Source organism: Coturnix japonica, chromosome 1, assembly GCF_001577835.2.
Source record: "Coturnix japonica isolate 7356 chromosome 1, Coturnix japonica 2.1, whole genome shotgun sequence".
Classification (NCBI taxonomy): Eukaryota; Metazoa; Chordata; class Aves; order Galliformes; family Phasianidae; genus Coturnix; species Coturnix japonica.
The window spans coordinates 11,332,054-11,352,081 of record NC_029516.1 but is presented as its reverse complement, the minus strand read 5'-3'; the positions used below and the strand labels follow the sequence as shown (position 1 = coordinate 11,352,081).

General features: G+C 38.4%; 1 protein-coding gene across 1 annotated transcript in view; it reads left to right on the top strand.

The window, feature by feature from the left end:
• The window catches only part of PTPN12 (protein tyrosine phosphatase non-receptor type 12), a 57,820-nt gene that overhangs the window by 19,935 nt on the left and 17,857 nt on the right, over positions 1–20,028 (top strand). Inside the window, exons 2-11 of the mRNA XM_015882843.2 lie at positions 5,562–5,670; positions 8,894–8,970; positions 9,829–9,924; positions 10,612–10,650; positions 11,387–11,458; positions 12,900–12,959; positions 14,632–14,774; positions 16,195–16,261; positions 16,836–16,913; positions 17,012–17,110. Coding sequence (XP_015738329.1) covers positions 5,562–5,670; positions 8,894–8,970; positions 9,829–9,924; positions 10,612–10,650; positions 11,387–11,458; positions 12,900–12,959; positions 14,632–14,774; positions 16,195–16,261; positions 16,836–16,913; positions 17,012–17,110 — 840 coding nt within the window. The remainder of the gene's footprint in view (positions 1–5,561; positions 5,671–8,893; positions 8,971–9,828; positions 9,925–10,611; positions 10,651–11,386; positions 11,459–12,899; positions 12,960–14,631; positions 14,775–16,194; positions 16,262–16,835; positions 16,914–17,011; positions 17,111–20,028) is intronic.

The following is a 20,028-nucleotide window of genomic DNA, read 5'->3' as shown; positions in this document are numbered from 1 at the left end:
AGTATGCACGTAATGAGAACTGAGCAGTTAGCCAATTTAGCCAGTTATTTATAGGTATCTTAACGATAAGACCTTATATTCCTTGCTCAGAACTGAACGCTGATTCAGCTGAAATAGACTTAAATGCCTGTTGGTTTCTTGAACAAATCAGCTGAGCTGTTGGAATGCTGGCTGTAAAACTGGGTAGCACTGATAGAGTTGGCATCTGCAGACTCCCAAAGAAAAGGCTGCAAAGAAGGTGTGGAGGTGGGAAACTTTCTTTTCTTCTTTAGCGCAAGATCCGTGTTGTATTCAGTAGGTTGACATGCGTAGCTACGTAGCAAGTTTTAAAGTTCTCACAAAAGAGGAAGTCGTCATTTGTTTGTGCTAACGGGAATGTGAGTTCTTTTAAAAGCTTGCAGAAGGTTACATGGAGGACAACTCAAGTCCTTACTGTCTTGACTCAAAAACTGAACTGCTTGTGGAAAAGGAATTGGTGAGAAGATTGGTATGGAAAGCTGACATACGGAGATGGCGTATGTTGTATGTTACAGTGAGCTCAGTTTTGAACTGTATTTAGTAGCTGTTTTCAGTAAGAAGCTCTTGGCTCTTCTTGCAGCCCTGCTGATAGATCCATTGTAACACTTAATCAACTGGAGTGCTGTAAAAACCTTCTCTTCGAAATTACTCACTGTAGCTTTCTGTAGGAACACGGTACCTTTGTAATCACACAGAGAGGTGAGATGGATAAAAGCTGTGTGTGTTCAAAGAAAGACTTGAGGGGAAACTCAAGGTTAAATGAGAAGTTTTTAATACACTTCTGCTGTCAGTGCACACACATAAACTGAAACCTGAAGGCTAAAGGAATAAGAGGATGGTAGCAAATCCAGTCACCTGGAAGTTATGCTCTTAAGCAGGAGGGTTCTCTGGGTATCGGTTTTGTTTCCTGGTATGTTTTTATTTTGTTTCCTTATTCCGTTTGTGTTTGTTTTCAAGAACTGAAAATCTTGGGGCCCATTGGACAAATGTGAGGCTTATTTCTGTTAGGAATTATTTCTGTTAGGAATTATTTCTGTTAGGAATTATTTCTGTTAGGAATTATTTCTGTTAGGAATTATTTCTGTTAGGAATTATTTCTGTTAGGAATTATTTCTGTTAGGAATTATTTCTGTTAGGAATTATTTCTGTTAGGAATTATTTCTGTTAGGAATTATTGCTGAGCCCCTTTGTACTGTCAAGCAGCATGTTTTTTGTGGGATGTGCTAACTATAAATGCTTTCTCTGTTTTTGTATTGAGGTGTGTTTCCTAGACTTCTAACCAAAAGTCAGACTGCTTCTTCATCACATATTTTCACATTGATGGAAATGTTCACATGAATGAAATCACAGAATCACAGGGGTTGGAAGGGACCTTGTGAGATGATTGAGTCCAGACCCCTGCTAATGCAGGTTCCCTACAATAGGTTGCACAGGTGGGCATCCAGATGGGTCTTGAATATCTCCAGAGAAGGAGACTCCACAGCCACTCTGGGCAACCTGTTCCAGTGCTCCATCACCTTTATCATGAGGAAGTTCTGTGTGTTTGTATGGGACTACCTATATTCGCGTTCTAGGCTATTGCTCCTTGTCCTTGCTGGCCATGCTTTTTATAATGCATCCCAGGATAACATTGGCCCCCTTGGCCAATTGATCACTCACTGTGATTGCTGTTGTTCTGCCAGCTTTGTTGTCCTGCACATTTTCACTTGATGCATTTGTAGCAGTAGATGGTGCTAAGGAAACCACTTTGTTCAGGAGCAGAAAAATCACACCCTCGGTTTGAACATGTGAATGAAAATGCTGCAGAGCTTGTAAAAATATCTTAAATTGTATGTTAGTAACGTAATGCAGGATAGTGGAGTTGAATAGCTCGGTGTTTTGCTTTATCTCCTTTAAGCAGGGAGTTTCCTTGTGTGCACTGTCTGCCTTGACTAATGCTTCTTTACTGAATTTAAATCTCTAAATGATGCAGTAACATGAACTCCTCTGGAAGAACAACCAAGTTAAGATAACACAATGCAATGTGCCACCTGATACTGGAACAGTGCGGATCCCAGTTCACTACCTTATTGTAGAGGGACTTTTATAGGGCTCACACAAGCTTCTTTGAACACACTGGTAGTTTCCAGATGTCTTCCTGCAGTGAGATACAGAAGTCTGAACTCCCAGAAGATTCTCTATGTCAGTCCCGTCTATTAATCACTTCAGCAGAGTGCCCAGAGTTTAAGTGTCAGTGGGTATTGCCAGAAGGGAGAGCTGAGGTAGGATGGGCTCCTGCAGAAGTTTGGTTCTTCCTATCAGTTTGGTTTGCAATCTGTCTTAGCTGCCTGGAACCACAACACAATCCTGTTTCAGGGCTTCATTTCAGAGAAATGGGTTCAGTCTGAACTATTCCTTGCAGCCAAAGCCACGCGGAAGTGTTGAGATGCAATGAAACTTCTTTTTTTAATAGAATTGGATCATTTTCCTGTCATTGTTTATAGTTAGTGTTTGGGAAAGCTTTTTCCTTGCAGCACAAAGTCTAGAAATTCTCAAATAGTTCTTTGCGAGCTGACAGGAATAACTGGGAAAACACTGACATTTGCCATAAACAGGGGCTGGTTTTGAAATGCTCCCAGGACTCGGTGGGAACAGACGTACTCCCAGAAATGCCCCATGCGTCCTGTGCTGGCACTGACAAAAGGCACCAGGTCTGTGTGTGTGTTTGTGCCTTCCTGTGCACAGAGCTGCAGAGGTACCCAGGGCTCTGCTGAGCGTCCAAACTGCAGCTGAGTTCATTCATATCACCTTGCCATGGAGTTTCCCAGAGCACTGAGTGGTCAGAAAGTGATGTGGGGAGACAGCAGTTAGATTTGGAAGGACTGCAGGCTAAAATACTCGCAGAACCAGGATGGTTTTGGGAGGGTTCCTTACAGGTGTATTTTCCAAGGTCTGGCAATTCTATTCTGCTCTAGTAACATGTATTAAATTACTAGGAGGAGAGCACAGCTGAACATATAATGCACGTGTTTTTCTTCCCCTGCCTGCCAGTAAGCACAAAGAAATGTTAAGCTTATGCTGGAAAGAGCTGTCTTAGGAAATGAGTGCGTTAATACATCTCTTCAAGCGTGTCCTGGTGTCATTTTATGCTTCGACTATTAAGAGAATTATTATAGAAGATTTTCTTCAGTGTTCAAATTTTTTGAGTATTTGATACATTGAAGTGAATTCTGAGAAGCAAAATACGTTCTTGTGTGATCAGTGCTGCCACAGATGTCCATACAGAACCTGCGAAGCCTGTGACTGTTGCTTGTTATCATGTGGCAAATGGGCTGTGGAAGCCTTGGAACACTCTGGCAGCTGAGTTTAACACTGTTGTGTGCTGTTCCTTAGGTACAGTCAGAACAGCAAATGTTTGGTTACTTTTTGTCAATTTTATTCTTAAAGGAAGATGTGAATGAAGGTTTCTGAGGTGCTGGAATAGCTGTTGTGGTGAGCGTGGAAGGGCTGCAGGGCTGCTCTGTGTCCCTGTGTGTGTCCTGGCAGTTCCACTGCCTCACTTAGCCTAAGTGAACGTTGCTTTGTATTGCAGGCAGCTCTGTATGATGAATTAGCATGAAAGGAAACCGTGACGGAGCTCGTTGGATATCTTTCATTGATTTAACGTAGTCTGAACAAAATTCTTTCTTTCTCTGCCCTGCCATTACCCCGTTCTGTCACCGAGCACATTCCCCTTGCTCTGGTCACTCCAGGCTGTAGCCTAGGAAGCGCTGCATCTCTCACACCCTGAAGCAGAAGCAGGCAGTGTGTGCTCGCTGCGGTGCCTTTGTGCAGGAGCCTCCTTTTGCATGCAGTGTGAATTCTGCTGCTGTGGTCCAGCACTCCTCCTGGGTCGGTGATTCAAGGCTCAGTTTTCAGAATTCCTTCCTTACTTTTAAGTCAAATCTTCCCTTTCCAAAGCGTAAAGTAGGTACTATTCTGTGTAGCTCAGAATACTAAAGAAGCATGAAGATACTTATTCTTTTTTGGTTGCTCTCATGACTGTGTTTACTTACCCTGCTATTAGCCATGTCACAAAACAGCAGACAAATAGAAAAGAATGAATCCAAATAGGAACAGTGATACATATTCTGCCACGTTTCTTTCCTGATGTTTGCCTCAGAGCTGGCATGTGCTTGTCCTGCTTTCCACTCTGTTTTGCCTGATCCAATGGGAGTATCCCTGACCCATGACAGAGGGCTGGAACTGGGTGCTCTTGTGAGGTCCTTTCCAACCCATGTGGTTCTGTGATTCTATGGTTCACCATTCCCCTGTATTCTTTGTCTGTACCAAGTTATAAACTGGGGTTCTCCAATTGTTTACTGTATACATACAAGTGGTGAAGTTGTTTTTAGTGTTGCAGAGGTTGGCATGGTCTGCATGGAATCTTGCCTGCCGCTGTTAATATTCCTTCTCAAGAATCAAGTCTTTCTATTTGCTGTATAATCTTTTCAGGTAATATATTTAGCTCTTGGATCAGCATTTGGTCAGGCTTTCTGTCCCACCTAACATTACAAAAGAAAACAACTCAGTGTGCTAATTCCATTCCTCTTCCTAGCATTCAGTGGCTTCATCTGCCATCAAATACTGGAAATATTGACCTTTAAAATCCTGTCTTCCTGAAGCCTGTTCTGTGTGCTGCTACCCTGGCAGTGATGATAGTGACTGTTTAGCAGCTACCCAGTGTTAGCTGGAAGCCAGCATTTTCTTTTCGAGGCCATCAGGTTCCTTTTTAAATCTGTATGTCAATTCAGTATGAGATTAAGTACTTTCTTTCCTCCTCAGTTTAAGGTTGTAAGTGTGTAACTTGAGTGGGATGAATGAATCTGTATTGCTTTTATTTCCTGCGTTGCAGGAAGGGATAGGCAGGTTTTTATTAATAGAGGCTTTGCTTGTTTTGAATTCGGAGGGTTTGCAATAGATGCAGGGTGAGAAAATTGGACGTAAGGTTGTGAGTTCAGCAAACTTTTTGTCTGTCGCTTCATTGAGAATAGCGTATAGCTGAGCAGCAGGGCCTTGCTTTGAAAGGAGGACCAGAGAAACCTGGATGAGATTGAAACTCAGTGGGAGTCGAGTGTTAAGAGCTGAGAGCTGCCCAGAGCTGGGTTCTTCCTGCTCAGTTGTCAGCGTGTGAGCTCAGTAGCAAAATAACAGCTGTTCTTAAGCCAGCCTGATCTGTGATGTTCCTGCGTGAATCCTGGGGAATAACACATGTTTGTTTCTCACATGTATTCTTGATAATGCAGCCCTTATTCCTTAACGTGGCAGCGTGCCTTGTAATTACAGTATGGCTGTATGACCATCGTCCAGCAGCTTTTTCACTGTTCCGTATAGAGTGTTTTCAAGTTGGTTGTAAACTGCTGCTGAGCATGAAGTACCTGCCAGGTAATTACGGCTTAAAAATTGGTGAAAACTGTAAAAGGATAGAAGAGGTTTTTTTGGGTGATCTATTTATCCATATACATCAATGAAGCTAAGCCATGTCTCTGGTGCCTTGAAAGTATAACTTAAGTGTTTTATTTCAGAGATTAAGAAGATTATCCACAAAATACAGGACGGAGAAGATCTATCCAACAGCCACTGGTGAAAAGGAAGAAAATGTGAAGAAGAACAGATACAAGGATATATTGCCATGTAAGTCTGATTTGTTTGTTAATGGACGATAAAGGATAAGGCTCGTTACTCTGAATGTACTCTAAATTTCATTATTTAGTTAACAACTAAAAACAAAATTGGAGATACTTTGAAGGATCATTTTCATGAAGTTTCCATTTTTAACTTGGCAGGGTGGAGATGTATGTATTTTGTTGGGGGAGTTATCACCCAGGTATACAATATTTGCTGGGTCTCAAGCCATATCAATGGTATATATCAATAGAACCTTACTGGGTCCTTAACTGTATGCATTTTTAAATGTTCATGATAGAAAACGAATGTCAGCATAAGATCTCGAAATTTTTGAGGAACCCTTGTTTGTGGTTGAAGTAAAATAGATCTGTTCTTGCTGGTTCATACCTCGCAAGCCGTGTCTGAGAGCTGTCAGTGTTGAGTCTCTTCTGTTGGCATTTTGCTGTGGCCCAAGTAAAATGGTTTCATGTTCAAGCATATAAAATGTGACTCAGAGCAGAGTTTTAAATTCTAAAACCAAGTGTGTAGTTAGCACAGATTTTGTTGTGACAGGATGGTGTGTTGCAAGTTCGCTTCGTGCATCTCGTGAGGCCACACATCTCAGCAGTTCTTGCTGTGCTTCTCAATACAAGTAACTGTCAGCAAGATTAAAGGCTGGTCCACTGACAAGTGCCATTTTTCATATCCCAGAAGATTAATGACAAGTCTGTTCCACTTAGCTCTCTCAGAAGTGTTTGAAGGCTTATAATCCATTTGAAGCTGAAAATGTTCTTAGGCATCATTAGCTTTCAGCTTCAAGATATATTCTAGTAATAAACTCTGCCTTTCACACTGTGATGTACCTGTGGGTTTTGTTTCTCTAGTGATGGAGTTTTTACTGCTTTCCAGAGCTAGGAGCTGTGCTTCCAGAGGTCAGCTTGGCCATAGAGCCTTAGATTGTTTAACAAGGTGGGCATAATGGCTGCTGCCATGGTGAGAAGGGAGGACATGCATGGCACTGGACTCAAAAGCAATAAAGCAGTGAAACGTCATTGGGCTTTCTTTTAATTTGTGAGGAAAGATGTCAAATGGTTACAGTGAGAGAGAGGAAGTTGTTGTTACAGTACCTTTATTCTGCTTTTTCCATGCAGGCTTATTGATAGATAAAAATACAAGAAAAAAGTCAGTAGCACTTAGGCTGACTCCATGGGACACAACAGCCGCTATGGCAGTAAGTGGCTGTCGTTAGGGAGGGGGATGAGCTTTAGTACATCTGAAAAAATGAAAACATGAGGCATTAGGATCTGAAAGGATGTACAGATCACAGTGGAGAAAATGAACAGACCTCAAAGCTGGAGGTGAGGAAAATTGAAGGTAAACCTGCAGTTGAAGTGAGAATATCTTTGAACGCTGAAAAGTTCCAGCAGTGAAGTTATGGGAGACCAGACAGAGAAATGAAAGCTAGAAGGTGTTTTTGAGGAAGAATGGGTATGGGTTTTTTTGCTTATTTTCGTAAATCCAGAAGGTAGCTTACAAATGCAGCTTAATTGGAGATTTACCCTGTATATCAGAAAAGATTACAGCTAACAGAAAGATCACTACTTCAATACTAACTTGATATGGGCTTCAGCTTAAATGCAGAATGACCGTGTGCACTCTTTTACTAAGCTGTCCTTAATGATGCTCAAAGTAACCGTGGTGTTCACTGATTACTTGAAGGCACCAATTTGTAATTCTGAGCAGAGCCTTTAAGCTTTGTATAAAGCTTAAAAAAAAAAGCCAAACACACAGTTAATCTCCTGAACCTGGAGCTTGATGTAGAATTTCCTTTGGAGAATTGTGTTTTGGAGCTAAAATGGGAGAAGAGCTGAGCTGCGGCAGCTGAAGGGAGGCTGCAAGTGCTGATATTTGGCAGCTGCTTTAGAATTTTGGATCTCCTGTGCTGGGAAGATAGGAGCCCTCGTTAGCCTGCAGTTTTAATTATTTTAATCTATCATTTAAGAATACTTTTTAGGATTACGTTTGTGACATCAGTGAATATTTATAAAGATTTCATGCTTTTATGCTATACCTATGGTAGTGTACTGTGGTGTAGTATGTCATAATGGTTTATCTGGGTATTTATTTTAGGGTTGCCTTTGCATTCATCGAGCCCTGTCCCTTTGTAGGAAGCAGCACATACTGACACAAATGTTTCCTGCATGTTTTCAGGGCTTTGGAAAGGAATCCCTTCCCTTGGGCTTTTTGGAAGAGATTGCAGTAGAGAATTAACACAGCACATATTTCTTGAGGGCACTTATTACCAGTGATGTTTTGTACCAACAAAGCATCCCAACATCCCAAAACCACTCACATTTCCTCTTTTTGGATAGGCTTGCTCTTTGTTTTTTATTTAATTTAGACTCTTAATAGAGTTTCAGCTGCTTTATGGCTTAGGAATCAACCCTGGGAGCAGGAAGTATTAGAAACTGCTTGGGCAGATGCTGTTTCTGTGCATATTCCTGTTCCCCAGTTTAAATCTATTGGGTACTTTTTTCATTCTTGATTTTGACTTTAATTGTGGTGTTAACTTAAATCGTTCCTTATTGCAGAAACGGTTTGAATGACATGTTGGTTCTTTCTAGGAAGCAGTGGTACCAGCCAAGATGTTGTCGGAACAAATTAAGTTGTAAAGGATATTTTTAAAAGATTTCTGAGAATGTTGATCTCCAAAGATGTGTTCTTACAGGAAATGTTCTCCAGCGTGGTCCCTAATGGCCAGTGTGGAAATTCGAAATGTCAAGGCCTTGTAAATGAAGGACTCAGATGCTTCTGGTTTGAGCAGGGATGGGTTCTGTGCCCCAGCCAAGTGCCCAGCCCAGTGTTTGGGGAGCAGAGGTCGGGCTGTGCTGAAACAAGAAGCCGCAGTGCATGTTTCGTACTGTGATAGCTGATGGACTGAAGCCCTGCCCACGGCTTTTACTAGGCAGTCAGTTGTGCTTTACTCTTTCAGCTTCATGGATACAATAAGCATTCTCTTAATTCAGACTATCATGGTCTGTGATAATGTTGTGTGACTGCCACTTGGCTTATCAATTGAATTTCAAGTTGATTTCATTAACTGATTTGTTTCTGTGATGTAGTTTTGAGGAACACTTTCATTGCTTAATTTGTCTTATTGATATTCTATTTATACGTTCCATATGTACTACTATATATTGATTTGCACATTGTAATTCCTTACTTGTAAAAATATATTTTCTTCTTTTAGTTGATCACAGCAGAGTTAAACTGACCTTAAAAACTCCCCCCCAAGATTCTGACTACATCAATGCAAACTTTATTAAGGTATGAATTATTATCCTTACAGTTTTAAAATCTGGTCTAAGCTTTCATTTCAAGTGAACACAGCTTTAGGGTTTTAGCCTGAAATCAGGATTCAGAGCTGAGAGGAAAAAACGTCTTTTACTGTGGCTTAAATAAATTTACAAATTTATTGTCATTTATGGGGCAGTATTTTAACTTATATTGTTTTAGGTTTAAACATAATATTGAAAAGTCTCATTTTAAGGTGACAGCCGAACTGGAACTTTATACCATAGGAAACTTCAGATAGAAATATTTTTAACAATTGATACTGTTAGATATTATTACTGCTAGATATTAAGCTGTTTTTAGAACAGAAGTGAGGCGTGGTGTGTGACAAACTGCATGCTTATATGCACTCTTGCTGTTCATGGCAGAAGTGGAATTGGACCTAACGCTCTTAAGACCAAGACTCTGTAAATGTCTTCAACCTTTTTATATAAACACTTCAGAATCTTTGGTTTATGAAATAATTGTATTCCTTGTATTTTTCAAAAGGAGTGCTAAAGGAATGTTAAAACAGAGAAAGAAGTATTCCAGTGTTGGTCATGAAATATGGAATAAACAATGCAGACTTATAGGTACCTTTCAGGACTGCAGCATAGAAAAATGGTTAACTCAATGCTTTCTGTTGCAGTCTCTGCCAGTACAGTAGCTGTTACCTTAGGCCCACTTAGAGTCACCGGCAAAATTATGACTATGTCAACTGGAATTTCACGTTCACCTTCCCTGTTGGATCAAAAATAGAATTCTAATTTTACGTAGTTTTCAATGAAAGATTTTATTCAGTGCAGATGAATTTCCTTTGTAAACATTAACGATTCCTTTGTGCAATCCTAGGGAGTACATGGGCCGAAGGCGTATGTTGCTACCCAGGGACCATTAGCAAATACAGTAATAGATTTCTGGAGGATGATATGGGAATACAATGTGGCTGTAAGTACCTGCTTAAAAACAGGAATTGTGTATTACCCTATTTCATGGTACATTGATTGTATTTTACTTGTGCGAGCCTGCTATTAACAAGAATTTTGAGGGTGATTTAGCAGAAGTTTGTCTTAGAATGCTACTTAAACTACAAAATAAACATCTGTGTGTCATTATTCAATATAATAATGTAATAAAATGTATAAATTTCGATTATATATGGAATATATATATGTGTGTATATATGTGTGTGTGTGTATATATATATATATATATACATATATATATATACGGGTCAGTGCTTAATTCCATCCCCTGCAGGAGACCTTACCGTTTTGACTCCTAATGTGGGCAGACAATCAGATGAAGAATCAGCATTAGAAACAAAATGAACATCCACCTTTTAGTTATGCTAATTGTGGGTGCCTTGTTTTGCTGTATTTTCTGTATCTCTTCAAACAGTTATTGTCGGGAGTTAACTTCTAACTACTATTCAAGTTGGATTCAACAAAGAAACTGTTGTTTCTGCCTTTTTTTTTCTTGTTTTTTTTTTTTTTTTACCCAACCCTTTAAATGTATCAGCCCTTACAGTAGCAGCCAGTTAAGGAGTATCTGTGTTGTAGTAGCTAGAAGCGAGCAGTAAAGTATTTGTGATGTTTCTTTTACCTAAAGCTGGCTAATATTTGTTTTTTTCAGATAATTGTAATGGCCTGTCGAGAATTTGAAATGGGAAGGGTAAGTGTACCAAATACTAAACTGAGTGAGCAGTTACTGTGTAGGACAACATGCCGTTACCTGTAAAGCTGTATGTGTGAATGTCATAACTAAGTAATCCACCAGGACTGAAGGAAAATACACTTACGCACAGAAGAAAGAATAAATGACACTGTTCTTCTCTGTTCTTAGTGTCATGTTATTATCTAGGAGTTCTGTCAGAATACACATTATATCTTTGTATACAGAACTGAACTGATGGTCTGCTTCTGGTCATGTTATTTTGAGTTAAAGAAGTGCATCGTAGTGAGGTATATGCCAACTATCAAAATACCAGTCCCTTCAGAATTTCCTTTCAATTGATACAGCTGTGTAAACAATCCATCTTTTAAAATCTCTTAAACTTCTTAAGACCCAAGAGGAAGAAAAACATTTTGGAATTCTTAACTCTGAACTTGGGCAAAAACTAGATTAGTTCTTGTTGCCTCCTTCTGTATGATGCATGATTGTACGTGTGTAGGCAGTACTGAAATTCCTGTTTTCCCCAGGCTGTATTTATTGGTTTAGTTGTTTGTGGGGTTTTTTTGTTGTATTTGTTATACCAAAACAAAGGACACCTTACTTTCTGAAAAGACAGCTTCAATTGAAATAGAATAGCGAACAAGGCATTAGAAACTGCCATCTTGTCTGCTCTTTCTGTTGTTAACCATCTTTCAGTATCATGTACAAACTAAATTAGGATTCTTTGCTTCAACAGAAAAAATGTGAACGTTACTGGCCATTGTATGGAGAGGCAGCAGTAACTTTTGGACCATTTCGTGTTTCATGTGTAAGTATTCAGCTTTATAAAAGAGTTTTGTAGAATTACTGTTCCATTAGCATACAGTAGGTACTCAACTTGTGTCAGGCCTTGTATTACAAAAGAAACACTCAATTGTTCAATATCAAATTTTAGCAAAGACGCAAAAGAAAATGATGGAAAGCAATATGTGCATCTGAGTTTTACAGGATTTTTGAATTCCTTGTGACTTTTTTTTTAAGAGGGGAACATGTGCATTGGCTTTGCTTCTTTTTGTGCCATTTCTTTAGTTTTACATCATGTCGTTTTGTAGCTGATCAGGAATGCAGATAATATTCAAGTAGCTGTTTCTTTCCATCATTGCTTATGCTTTCTAGATGTGTAAAAGAAATGAAAGTAACACTGGGCTGGTTTACTTTTTTTGAGGAACAGGAAGTTAGGTATCATAAATAGAGAGAGTAGAAACTGGACTTTTGCTTCTCCTGGCAATGTCTGTAGGTTTACAGTGTTATCCTGGCTTGTACCAGAAGTAGCGCTACCAGCAGAAGAAGGGAGTTGATCATCCCTCTGTACTCAGCACTGGTGAGGCCTCACCTTGAGTACTGTGTTTGGTTTTGGGCCCCTTACTACAAGAAAGATACTGAGGCCCTGGGATGTGTCCAGAGAATGTTGGGAGATATGGAGCACAAGTCTCATGAGGGGCAGCTGAGGAGACTGAGGTTGTTTAGTCTGGGAAAGAGAAGGCTCAGGGGAGACCTTATGGCTCTCTACAACTGCCTGGAAACAGGTTTTGGTGTGGTGGTGTTTGACCTCTTCCCACATAACTAGTGATAGGACTAGAGGGAATGGACTCAAAGGTGTCTGTGCTATTACTGATGTTTTAAGTAAAACAATATTGCCTAGTATAGACAGTATAAACCTTCTTTGGTGATTCAGCAGTGGATTTGAAAATTCTGACAGGCTAAAAGACTTGTTTTTTTTGGCCACAACCAAGATAATGACAAGAACCCGTTCAGATGCCCCTCTCATTGAAAATAGTGGATATCAAAAGACTGAGGAACGGATATCAAAAGACAGATTGATAAGAGCTTGAAGTTTACACAAGAGAAGTGCTACAGAAGAATAACTGGAAGAGGAATACTAGATGAACTAAATGTATGGAGAAATAAAGCAAAAGTATTGTAGTGCTTGTACTTACAGTTTCAGGTGCAAGTTATTCACTTGGAAAACCCAATTCTTATTTTAAGTAAAAGCGAAACCTTTCACAAGTATATTGTTTACAACAAGCTGTGTTGCTGTTGGTTTAGAGTCAACGTTTTGATTGCCCATCTTTAGGAAAATCACAGATGTGAAAACTGTAAATTAAAATATGAAAACAAACCCCGAGTTTGGATTTCAGTTATGTCCTGTATGTGTACTGTTACATCTCTTTGTCTCTTTTTCCTGTTCATTCCTGTTTTATCTTATTTAGGAAGCTGAGCAAGCAAGAACAGATTACTTCATTAGAACATTATTACTTGAATTTCAGAATGTAAGTACATGAGGAATTCTGGTCTTATCTGTGAATTAGTGTTGCCTAGAAAGTTCTCTACAATGATACAGTGAAGGGAACTGATGAAAATCTCTTGGCTTTTTTTAGGTGATGATTCTGTACCTATATAAATTATCAAACATAGAAGTGTTGTTAAAAACCACAGTACATAAGAAAAGAGTAGTGAAACTATCTTTTTCTTGGTTAGACAAAGTCATGTGGTCTCTAATATGCATTTACAACTGGAAAGCAACTGCGAACCTAGAAGTATTTTATTCTTTATCCAAAGTGAAAATATGACTACAGACTGAATTAAACTTGTCGAGAGAGTGTTTCCTGTTAGCTTCTTTTGGGGTTGAGTATAAGTACTTGTTAGAATTAATTCCATTAACTTCCATTTTTAATCAAGTGGGCTTTGCAGTGTTAAAGGATACTTCTCATGCCCACTGATACTCTTGTCTTGCTAAATAAAACAAGAATAACAAACGTGGAGCACTCCTGCAAAAATGGAGAGGTTGACAGTCTCTTTTAAAGAATACCTGTCATCCTTTTTGGTGGGATGTATTAAGAAATAATTATTATAACACAACTCATGTTTATTTTCCTTAGCAGTACTTTATTCCATTTAAATAAGTGATATCACAACAGTTGTCAAATCTGATTATGAATGTGGTGCTGTTTGAGCGGTAATTTGTGCTTGCTGTGGCTTCCTGGGTGTTTGCAGGAAGACGCACTTCTGAGCAATTCATTTCTGTTCTTGTTTTCTGAAGGCTCATAACTGACCATGCTATGAAATTTTTGACATAACAGCAATTAAATACATAACAGTAATTCTGGTTTTTGCAGCATTTGCTGGTATGGTGAATTAAAAACAAAACCGAAAAGATTAAAAACCCCAAAGCAGAATCTACGTTATTTTTGTTACCCAAACTTTGAGAACTGGTTACTTCAGAAACTGGAAGGGGTTCATATTTTGCTTGTCCATACCATACATGCAAATCATATTCAGCTGCTTAACTTCTGTATTTTTTTCAGGATTTCTTTGAGGTTTTATCCTCTCTATAGTAAAGAATATATGCTGTATATGTAAAACACACTGACAGTGAATTCAGACTTACCCTGAAGAATTCTAAATATGGTCTTGAACCAGGGAGGTAAATGTGCATATGACTGCGTTGCAAGTATGAGCCATCTTGGATGTGGCCTGAATTATTGTTTTAAGTTATGTTAATGCAATTTTTACTTGCATTCACACTTTACTTTGTAATCTGTCTAAGTGACGTGACAGAAAATTTCCAGTTACTAGAGCACGATTGGAAAAGGAGGTGGTTTCCTGATGATCTCTGCCTTTCTTTCAACCTTTCAAAGCTTAAGACTGTAGGGACAGAGAATTTCTGAGTGCAGCATGGTGGGTCCTGTATCCCGTATGTTCATGGGGTGTGTTCACTCCTTCAGCAAACTGTCTTGCAGTGTTTTCACCCATGCAGTAATAATACTCAAACATTTCAGAATTTCCTGTTTGTTTTTTTAGCCTCTATAAGTTGTAGGGTTTTTTATATACCAAAATGGCTTTAACTGCCCAGGCTATTAAGGAGCCTCACCAAATTATTTATTTCATACAACCTCCTGAAAGAAGCATTATAATTAACAACTTTCATTCCTCCTCCCTTAGGAAACTCGTAGTGTCTATCAATTTCATTATGTTAACTGGCCTGACCATGATGTCCCGTCATCTTTTGATTCTATTCTGGACATGATCAGTTTGATGAGAGAATACCAGGAACATGAAGATGTACCAATCTGCATACACTGCAGGTATCAAGTACATTTAGTATTAAAGTTTATATGCATTTTAGAAATTCATACTTCTAGTAGGAGATATGCTAATTAAATTCCAAATAGCAATTGTTATTTTGGTTTTCTAAGGAGGAATATTACCTCATGTCAAAACTTGGCTCAGACTGATGTAGCATTATCCATGTGCTTCTTACAACGTTCATATCCTCCTTAGGACAAACATTCTGAAGATCATTAGTTGTGGTCTTACCTGGCAGGTGATTATTCACTCACACTGCCTCTTCCTGGGGGATGCGAGAGAGAATCAAAAACAACAAAGTAGGACTCGTGGGTTGAGATAAACTATTTATGAAGATAGAGAAAAGGAAAACATTTATATACATCATGCATACACACACACATATATATTTTATATATATAACACAATTTATATAATAAACATATCACTTGTTTCATATATATATATATATATAACATATATGTGTGTATAATATATAAAAGCAAGTGATGCACAAGTAATTGTTCTCCACCCCCTAATCAATGCCCAGATAACCCCCCAAGCAGCAGAAGAGGGAGAGATGAACTCCCCCCTTCAGAACTCCTTCTGCACAATGTCATATGGTGTGGAATATCCCTTTAGCCAGTTTAAGTCAGCTGTCCTAATTCTGTTCCCTTCCAGCTCCTTGGGCCCTTTGCTGTGAATGGCCTTGGCTCAGCAGGCAACAACAAACGTATTTAGGGGCTTGTTAATTCTGGTTGTCCTCTAAAAGCGTTACAGAAATCATCTGTCTCATCTGCATGCTGCTTTAACTTGTCTTTCTAAGGATCTGGGTCTAAACCCAAAATGAACTTCTTTAGCATGGAGAGTAGTTTCACTTTGTTCTGTTTTTCTTGAATGCCAGTACAACTTCACAACCATGTAATAATACGTATTTATTGTACTATATCTGTAAAAGAGGTGCTTATGCCATTAGGAAGACTAAATGCTACCGATCAATGTCACTTTTTTTTTTTAAACTTGTTCGTTAATAAAAAGCAAAAAACACAGATATGCTGCTTAAGCAGAAAAATGTGGAAACTCTTTAAATGTGTTCCATTCTTCCACTTAGCGATATCTGTCATTAAACTTTGATAAAAGTCACTACTGTTAAAGCAGTGGTAACTAGGAATAGTGGGAGGGAAGAAACACTGAGAACGTCAATATCAAAATGTTTTTCATGACTGCAGTTCTGGTCAGCCACGAAAATCTCAGATTGAAAGCTTTAATTTTGCTCTACTAAATTTATTTGAAAATGTTGCAGGTTTAGGTGGAACAAGCTTCAAATGATAGTTGGGGGAATTAAATGTTTTTGGTTTTATATGGGTTCTGAAAATACAAAGCTTGTAGCACCTTTCAACCATTTAAAACAGTTTCTAATGTACCTGTTTATGTTCAAAGTGCAGGGTGTGGAAGAACAGGAGCCATCTGTGCCATAGATTATACATGGAATTTGCTTAAAGCTGGGGTAAGGAACTTTATAAGAAAAAATTGTGGCATTTAATCATTTCATAAGCAACAATTGATTGAGCTTCCAAATTGTTTAATGTCTGTGTTCTAAAATTCTTATGACAGTTTGGATTTATGCTTTGGTGGGAACTTTCCTTTGACATCAAGTTTTTATTATTTTGGTGGGGGAGAAACAAGCACTAAACTATATTCCTCATTGGAATATATTTCAGTATTAAGTGATTTTGAATGTTGTTTCCAGTGTCTCCGTTTTTGCTGCTTTTAAATCTTGATATTTAGAAAGATGGAGATAATATCTTCTAGGGGTTTCTAGCTTGTGAAATGTTAATGTTCAGGTGTCATGTTAATGCTTCCATTGAATATCTCATTTCAGAATGCTCTTAAATGCTCTCAGTGGTCAAAATGGAGTGTTAAAAACAAGTTCTGGAGAAGAATTGCTTTATAAAAGAATTTGAAGTAGCTACAAAGTGAAGGGAATAGATTGCCCGCACTTGCAGAAGTTAGACATCCAAAAGCATACTGAGGTAACTGCCTGTAAAAATAGCAATAATGGATTTCTTTCTGTATTTCAGAAAATACCTGAAGAGTTCAATGTATTTAATTTAATACAGGAAATGAGGACGCAAAGGCATTCTGCAGTGCAGACGAAGGTACGGTTTGTTTTAAAGTGCATCTTACGATAGTTAATATACCATTAATTCTTTGTAAAGGTCTTGTGCACTAATTTTTATCTGCTAAACTACTGTAGGAGCAGTATGAACTTGTCCATCGAGCCATAGCACAACTGTTCGAAAAGCAACTGCAAAAATATGAAAGTTGTACAGACTGGAAGATTGCAGATGGAGTGGTACGTGCCTTTCCCGTATGAGCTTCCATTGGTTGTAACTGTTAAATAGAGGTTGAGTTTTTGTTGTGAAGTCTTATTTTTAACTTTTCATTCCTGTTGAGGAAGATGAATAACTTGGTTTGTGCAACAAGTGCTTTTTGCTGGGTAGGGAGTTATTCTGTACTTAGCTTACACTGAAATTTGATTGTAAGATTTAAGTGTGATAAATAACAGGATAGTTGCCACATATATGAAATGCCAACTGCGTTGGGAGAAGTAACAGAATGGATGAAATGCAAAATTTAGCACTTACATTGATTTAGATTGAGTTATCTTGGTGAGGTGATGGTAGTTGACAGCTGAACTGTTTGGTATCTTGCTTTGACTAGGATTAGTTGCCCAAAAACTGATGATAAAATGAAAATGTCTGACTTCCTGTGAGTTACTTGTTAAAAGATATAATGGAGAGCTTGTTAAAATGAAACGCTCAGTTTTGATGTAAGTTTGTGTGTATGAGCTCAGCTTAATCAATGTTGTTTAACTTAAATTCTGGAAGAGCAAACACTTCATCCAGATTTATTCTCCCTTCCTCCCCACCACCACAGCAGCGCTGGACCCAGTTTTAAACCAGTAGATTAGCATTTATCTTACTACTGCACTTTGCTGCAAAAAAGTATCTAATTTTAGGGATTTAGCATTTTTACATGGTTCTTTGTAGGAGGTCTGAAACACTTTTCATTCCTGGACAAAAGGGAGACATTGTTCTGTTAATTCTCTTGAGTTTCTGTCAATTCACGTTCTGAGGTTTGTAGCCATCACTAATAACCTCGTGGACTAACTACAGTATGGGTAGGGCAGGTTGTTTGAAGTGAGTTGAGTTTGATATTCAGCATAATTGGAGTGGGAATTTTCATTTTACTTGTGATAAATGTGATGGCTTTTGGATTATGTAGAGTTGTTAGGTTTGTACAGAACAGATCCCTAATGGCATTACTTTGTCTTAAAAAATAATAATAATAAAAAAAAAAAAAAGAGGCAGAAGAGTCTGCAGTATCTTCAAGCCATTTGACTTTGATCTGACCTGCATCTGCACTCTTCCGAGAATCAAATGTTTCATGTTATTGACATGTGTTCCTGAACATCTGTGGTCTGGAGGAAGTGCTGAATAAGTAGGTGACATAGATTTTAATGCTGTGTCTTAGTGCCCTGGAATGCGAATTTACTTTGAGATGAAACTAAGCCTGCTGCAGAAAGCTTTCAAAACACTCTGTTAAATGTAGTGGAATATGTGTAGGTTCTGTCTTAAATCTTAGTCTGCCCATAAGAAGTGAACATTTATCCTTTATAGCGACAGCGGAGCAAGTGGGAAGCAATAGAATGGGTATATAGAAATAAATGCGTTAAGAAGTGATTGGAAATGAATAATGAGTGAAGTTCTAGGATGTTTCAGTTGTGTTTTGCCTTCTGGCTTTGAGCAGCTCTTAAGCATGGACAAAAGTATTTTTTGTTACTAAGAAAGTACTTTGCTATGGAAGAAAAGCATTATTTTATTCTTCTGGAAAGTATGGATGCTACAGCAAGAGTAGAATCCTGCTTATGTGAAGGGTTTAATTGTGTTCAGTGAAAACAGTTGCAGATAAGGGAATGATCCTATTTCTGATATAGTACTATTATAGGATGCTGAAAGGTGTTCTCTTATGTCTGCTTGTTATATGACAAATATTACGTATTATCTGAAGTTTTGGAGTACTCTGTAAGGTTGGCTTTGTGGTTTTATTGTCCTATTGTTTTTCTTGTTTCAAGCATCTCTTAAAACGAATAGAGTTACGCTTTGTAAGCAGTGTTAGCCAGCAACATCACAGTAAAAAGTTTATCTGATTGGCAATGAGTGGTAGTATTCATAGAGATGGAGCTTACATACAGTGCTGAACGTGTGTTCCTGTGAACTTGCCAACTCTGCCCTGCTGGAAACAATACTGTACAAAGTCAACAAAAATGCACTCAGTGTTTAGAGTTCAGTTGGGGTTGTGTCTTAATTACTACATTTTGAGAGAAGAATTCAGAGTCTTATAGAAAATGCATGTATGGTATAGTATAATTACTACATACTATTGCAGCACAGTTACACTTATTGTGAGTTCTTAGAACTCACTACATGTGCTTGAAGTAATACAGAGTATCTAAAGCACGAGTAAGAGGAAGGAAAGGTTTCTTCAGACACAGACAGTATTTTCAACTGTCCCAGTACTAGACTAATTCCAGGGCAAATACTTCTCAGAAGCAGGAATTACCTGTTACAACCAGGTAAGAAGAAAATGAGGTACTAAATTTGATAATCAGAACTATTTTTTTATTCCATCCTTGAGTAGTTGAACTCTTGATGTCTCAAACAGTTAACTGGGAGCTGAGTCTTAAGACTTGGTATCTTGGTTTGAAGCTTCAAGCTGAGTCTTAGATTCAGCCTTCCTTACACTGAAGCTCTTGATCATCCTGTTTGGAGCTTCCATCTGTTTTTTGTGCTATCTTGAGATATCTTGTTGTGATCAGAAAATTGTGTTTAATCTGAATCATTTGAGTGTATTATTGCAGTCTAATTAATTTCTTTTTTCTGCTGATGCACTGTAGTTCAATGTAGGCAATAAGGACAAAAAGAATACTTCAATTCCCTCTGAAGGAAACCATGAGATTACTTCTGGAAGAGTCTTTGCAGTGTATCTTCTAGTAATTTACTAGCACAAAAAGCTTCTGGCTGAGATGGCATTTTATCTACTGTAACTTCTAAAAGAAAATAATGTGTTGCAGTTACTGGGTGGATTCCTCAGTTGTAGGTGATGCCTTGGAAGTCCTGGCCTAGATCTGCAATTCTCTATTTAGACATTGAGTGACAGCTGAGTTTTATACTTCCAGCACTGGAGGTTGCAGATGAAGAAAGAGACTTT